A 6,768-nucleotide genomic window follows, 5' to 3' on the forward strand; every position below is an offset into this window, starting at 1 on the left:
TATGAATTTATGCAATCTCATTTAAGTAACTAACAAACATTTTTGAACACAAATAAATATTTAACATTTAAATGGGCCTATTGTATTTTAGAGAGCATTTGAACAATAGGAATGTGTTATCATCCAAGAGCTACTGAAGTGAATGACAAGCATATTACTAATGACAGTAGAAACACACATCCCCTATAAAATCTAATAAACTTTTATACCATCAGATGTGACCATAGCTAATCTCTATTCTTCTTTAATTACCCATTCTAGATAATGAAATTTTAAAACATCGCACACAAGAAACGATGGAACCTTTCCAAATCTAGGACTTCGTCTCTTTAACAATTGTATGTTTTTTCATGAAGTTTATTTAAACAACTACGCACTTTTAAACTTTATTTCCAAACTATGTGAAAGTATGGTCGTTAAACATGTTTTCTAAAAACATGCTTAACAACCATGCTATTTAGTACTCAGTTGAAAGTCTGGAAAAAGTCGTTTAACAAACACTTTTCCTCTAGGCTTTGAATATTAGTAGATTTCTTTGTCAAATCTAACCGATATTACTTAAAAATCAAAATTCTAAAAATGTAGTTACTAAACACGCTTTCAAAACAACATGTTTAGAAATCACACTTTCATATAGTTTGAGATATCAATACCAAAATACTCTCCTGAATTAAATAAATTTAATAACAAAAACATAGAAGTGTTAAGAAGTCCTAGGATCATGGGCATGCGCATACTGTGTTTGGAGACAGGCCAGGATACATTTGTGGTTTATTTTTTTAGAAACTGATTTAGGGTCAAACAAAAATATGTGGAAACAAAGAGAGATGAAAGTGAATAAAAACAATAATACACCTGCTTGTACATTGCTGCCTCTCATATTTGTGCCCCCTAAATTTATATTCACATATATAGCAAATAAAAATATATGACAAATTTTTTTTCTTCATATTGACTCCATGTCCGTATCCAATTTTTTTGGAAATCACCATGTCTTGTGTTTCTTAGGTGGTAAATCAAATTTCAAAGAGATCATCTCATTCTGGTTTTCGTTTGAACTTGATGATAATGGCCTTAAATTCTCAAAAAGGTTAAAAGGTTGATTTGGCTAGTGGAGAGGTAGAAATGTTTACTGTGATTTAACGATATGGGGGATTGCTTGAATATTATTAATTCATTCAAATTAATTAATTGGCGTTAATAGCAACATAAAGTTAAATATTATGTTACAAAACTTGTTTTTAGGTGCTATAATGTTGATTATAAAGCACTATAAACATTCAATTTGTGATAAATTAGGTTTGAACACGCTCATAGATGAGATTTTTGGCATTTTCTAGTGTTTGAAAAAAGAATCACATCTTCAGTTTTTGATTTCTGTTGCACATTGGCAGGTAGTCCCGATACCCATTACATGCTACCGCAACCATGGTTGTTAGAATCATATAATTCACGATTCGATATGAGTTTTAACAGAAACGAATCGTGCTGTTGAATAGGAAATTATGTGAATTATGCGATTCAATTTATGATTCACTACAATTTGCTGCGATTCAGTTCTATTTTTGTTTTTGCTTACATAATGCATGAAACAATGTCGTTTTCGTCAAACTATCAAGATATATAGAAGAAATCAATTAATTATATTGATATACATGATGTTATATGTATATATAAATATATAAAATTTAATTATATTGAAATTTCCATCATTTTAAACACTATGAATGAATTTTAATATGTATATAAATATATAAAATATATTATATTAAATAAAATGAATCTTATAATTCATGATTCACTATTTAAGAGCAAAACAATTCATGATTCGATTCACAAGTTGACAACAATGACTGCAACCATTACATTGACTGATACTGCAATTTATAACCATGTTTCTCATAGCTTTTTCTGGACTTTTCTCAAACTAATATCTTGGTTAACAAAAACTCATTTTTGACACGTATATTAGTTGTAGTGGTGGATCCAATCCTCCATTTCCAATTATGGCAAACATTTCTTTCCTTCTACGGATCCCATCAGTTGCATGTCCACATGGTTGTTCAAGGCAGGCAATGCATCTAAAAAGAAATACCTGAAAACTATAAAGACCTAATCTCTCTCGCTTTGGCAAAGATCCTTATGAAAAAAAGAAAAAAGAAACAAGAAAGAAAGAAAGGATTCTAAACTTCGAATTTTAGCAGCTACAATTTATTAACAATCCCTACCTCCCCATGTAAGGCAACTATAGAATATTTTTGGTTATTATAGAAAAACCAAATCTAGGAATATGACACGACCAAACAAACTCAATAAACAACAAGGCCATAAAATGCGCAATTATAGCCACAGCTCGGCTTAAGTAACTATTTACCAAATCACCATTGAAATGTTTAATAGAAATTTTAATTCTACAGCCTAAAGGAATCCACAAACGCATTAGTTTTTATCATGTTTCACACAACAATTTGAGATAGGAATCCATCTTCTCATATTGAGTGAGGCATTAACGAAAACGGCACACATCCAGCATTGAGGTAGTAAAAGAATACCATACTAATAGATCCAGACGCCTATTTCATTCAATAACACATGGTTAAATATCTGGTTTTCATACCTACTCTAGAAAATGAAACTGCATCTCCTGCGTTACAAAATGCAATGGAACCTCTCCAATTCTAGGATACATCCATGTGCATCCCATTATAGGCGACATCTGGACCCATAAACTGGTTTCACTCTCCGAGGGATCAAACATTGAAAGAATGCAAAAGATACCCACATCATTAAATCTATATGAGAACTCATAACAAACATAAGGAAAAATTCCACATCATATGCTATGCAAAATCCAATGGGGCCCTCTAGCATACATGTAAATGCAAACTACATTCTCGATTATGCCTTAATGACAAACTAGATCCATTATGCTTTCGTGAAGTAGTTGACAAAAAACCGACAAATATGGTGCAAAAATTAGTTGCAACGACTTACCTCAAACAAATCAAAATCCCAAACATATTGAATCAATTAATATTATTCTAGCCAAAAAAATTTAATCAGAGCATCATCAGCCAACAAATTGAAACCACAAAAGCTGTACATAAGTTGATTAATCAATATAAAACCTAAAACTTTGTGTATGAACACTATAAACACCACAAATTCTCAAACTCAACTTTAAATCTATAAAAACATAATATTATTTAGAACAAAGATGATGATAAAAATAAAATTAAAAAAATACTTAAAATTCACTCACATAACAACCTTGCACTGCCTCGGTCCACCAATCAAAGTCCCTCCGACGCTATTCTTCGAAACCCCGACCGATAATTGTTGGCAAAAAATTCTCAAGAACCGCTGTCGAGCCCGCCACGCACCGGCCTTATACCTAACCCTAGCCTTCATTTCAACATTGAAATTGACAATCCCTCGACTCGACCGATCGCTATTGATACCATCCACGACCTCCTTGGTCACATACGCTGAGTTTGCCGCGAAAGTAGCCCTAACCGTGGTCTCATTCCTCGTCCCTTGGACGAAAGGCCCGATGGCGGTATCGGAGAGACGCTGCTCTCCGCAGAAGACGGTGGCGGAGATGTCGTCGTAGTAGAGAGTGATCTTGTGGTTAGGGTTCCGGGCGGTGAAGCCGACGTCCCAATTGGCGGAGATCGAGGAAGAAGAAAGACTGAAATTGGAGAGAGAGAGAGAGTCGACCTGGAATTCCGGGAGGCGAGGGCGGAGGATGAGCCAGACGATGAAGGCGATGGTGGCGGCGATGATGAAGGAGGCGATTAGAATGCCGAAGAGGCGGCGGAGGAAGGTGGCGCGTGGGTCGGGGTAGGGCTGCGCGTAGTAATACGCGGCTTGAGGAGGTGGAGCGGCGTAGGGGTAGGAGGCGCCGGCGGGGGGGTAGCCGTTAGTGTTGTTGCCGGATTGCGGCGGAGGGTGGGGATACCCTGCGGCAGGGTAACCTGTGACTGGCGTTGACTGATCTGCCATTCGTTATAGAAGATTTTTTTCAGTACACACACAGACAAAGCAATACAGAGAGAGAGAGAGTCGGCAGAGACAAGGGAACCGAAAGAGTTTGGATTCGATGCGGTTGATATTTTTGTGTAGCCAATGGAATTGTTTTATTTCAAACAATGTGATTGGACTGATGTGGACCCACCACGAGACTTCCAAAGAATTGACCTCTAGATTCCCGCCACCTCATATTTCTTTCACAGGTCACATTGTCGTGCTCGTTCTGGCGCGATCAACGCAATGAAATTTTTTCCACATTTTTAATTTTGATTAATATTACTTTTAAAATTTATAAAATACTTATATTAATTTGGCTTTTCGTCATGTTATTTTATTGGGTTCGATTCAAAATTTTATTATTATATATCAGGTCAATTAATGAGATACTTTTATATAAAAATTTAAGAAAAACGATACCTATTTTAGATTGGTACTTCAGAAATTATCACGAAAAGGAAATGTACGTTATAGATTAAAAGTTTGTGATATGACTGATCCTATAAAAATTCTCAATAATTATTCAAATAATTAGTATTATTAAATTTTTAATTAGGATGGTATTTTTTTTTCAATTACATTTTGTTCAATTCTCACTTATGTATAATTTTTTAATAAAAAAATAGAATATGTTCGGACAGCATAATTCCACTAATTTTGTCCCCATTTGACCAGTGAGTTGGGTTTAAATTGAAATTAAAAAACATAAAAAGAGAAAAAAAATTAAATTAGTCAATAAAACTAAATGTTATATTCAAAACATAGAAGTGTTTTGGAAAGATAGTCAAAAGCTAATCTTTTGACCTTTTTAGACTTTTTTTGAAAAAACGTATAAAAAATGTAAGTGACTCAAAATGTGTTAAAAGTTAGGAGGTGACTTTTAATTTATTTCTTAAAAGAGGTCATAGTTATTTTATTTTTTCTTTCACAAAAAAGTCAAAAAATTCTTCTCAAACGAAACTAATTTGCCAAGTTAAATTAGACAAAAAGATAAAAAATCAGACTAATTTTTTTTCCCAAATCATACATTTGGTCACATGTCTTTACATTGGTGTACTACAAATTCATTTACCAAAAATAATTGAGACTCAAACTTTCAAAATGATGTGGACTACTCATATATTTATTTATTTATTTCTTATTTCTCTCACATGAGTGATTCAGATTATTTTGGAGGTTATGAGGATTCCCAAATATGAGGGTCTCAATCATTGTTGTTTATTTACAATGGTTCACTTGGCAAAATTTATAAGAAAGTTTATTAAAAGCAAAAATAAGTTAATTTTTTTTTTTAAAAAAAAATGAACTCTTTAAAATTGGTTTATTTTAATTTACTGGAATTTTTTTCAGAAATTAAAAAGTAAAATATTTTGAATCAAACTTTTTAAAAAATATTATAAACAAAATAGGTATAAAAAATAAGTCAATTTTAAAAATCAACAAAAAAATTAACTATTTTAAGTGGGAAATGTTAACCTAGGAAGATGATCTTAAGTGGTGCGATTGGAAACATGAAAATCACAAAGAAGTTTTACTTCGCTTGTTATTTTGTCCCTTCTTAATTTAAATTTTATTTTATTTTTATTTATTGTTAGCGAGCAATCAAAAAGATGAACAATCCTTCCTAGTGGTGAAATATTATAGTAGTTAATAAATATGATGATGCATTTTATAATAAGTGCATTGACTTGAAGTTAACATATAGTAGTAGTACTTTCGAGTTCACTTATCAACCAGTTTGTAAATATGTTGATTAATTTTGATGTCTTTAAAATAATCCAAATTCAAAATTTTAAATTTTATGCTTAATTTTTATTGTTCGATCAACTTTTAATGTTAAGCTTTTTTAATCAGATCTCAAATTATATCCACTAGGCCAATTTGTTGATTTTGTTTTTTCTAACAGTATTAATATTGGTTTTGCATTTGCATGCGTTAAATGTTACACTCAAATACGCAAACACAGTTAGAAATTTGACTAAAATGAATTTTTTAAAAATGTTTAGAGATCACACGAAAAATATATTTAGTCCAAGAACAGAAGTAAAAAATGGGTTACATTGCAAGGGCCAAAGTGTAATTCACCCAATATTTTTAATTTATAAATTTACTGGATATGGGTGTCACATTTCATTTTTCATCACTTGTTTGTAAAGGTCGTTGGCAAATAGCTCAAAATGGGAAAAATTAAAATTTTAGAAATCGAATTGGGAAAAAAATTGGTTTAATAAGGACTAAAGTGAAAAGCATGCCATAATTTAGTGGGTCAAAGTGTAATTACAATGATACTAGAACAATACTGAGAGTACAACAAAAAAAAAAACTAACAAATTATACCAAAAAAAAAAAAGTCAAATATTTCCTTTTCTCTTTTTTTTTTCTTTTTCTTTTTCTTTTTTTTTTTGTAAAAAGCCCAATAATATCCTAAATATACTAATTTTTTTACCTTATATTTTAATAAAAAAAACTAAAAAAATTATTAAAATAATATGTTTTCAAACTAATAAGTCCAAATTGACAAGTCACTACAAATAAACCCTACGAGAAATTATTATATCTTCCAAGAATTTCAATTAGGTTATATGTTTTTCCAATGCTATTGATTATTTTATGTAATACATAGGAGAAAAAATAAAATAAAAAATGAGTATATAACAAATAAAATTATAAAAGCATACCATGTAATTATTATATCTTCCAAGAATTTCAATCAGGTTATATGTTTTTCCAATGCTATTG

The 6,768-nt window shown here is 31.4% G+C and overlaps 1 protein-coding gene across 1 annotated transcript; it reads right to left on the reverse strand.

The window, feature by feature from the left end:
* Nucleotides 1-3,082: 3,082 nt before the first annotated feature.
* Nucleotides 3,083-4,114, reverse strand: LOC114294731 (NDR1/HIN1-like protein 10). Its single transcript, XM_028238886.2, has one exon. The coding sequence runs from the start codon at nucleotides 4,003-4,005 to the stop codon at nucleotides 3,259-3,261; it is 747 nt and encodes a 248-aa protein (XP_028094687.2). The 5' UTR covers nucleotides 4,006-4,114; the 3' UTR covers nucleotides 3,083-3,258.
* Between the last annotated feature and the right edge of the window lie 2,654 nt (nucleotides 4,115-6,768).

This window comes from Camellia sinensis, chromosome 12 (genome assembly GCF_055761805.1).
Source record: "Camellia sinensis isolate YWXY chromosome 12, ASM5576180v1, whole genome shotgun sequence".
NCBI lineage: Eukaryota > Viridiplantae > Streptophyta > Magnoliopsida > Ericales > Theaceae > Camellia > Camellia sinensis.

Excerpts from the sequence above, each read along its gene's own strand:
- LOC114294731 (XM_028238886.2), bottom strand. The coding sequence starts at position 4,005 with ATGGCAGATCAGTCAACGCCAGTCACAGGTTACCCTGCCGCAGGGTAT.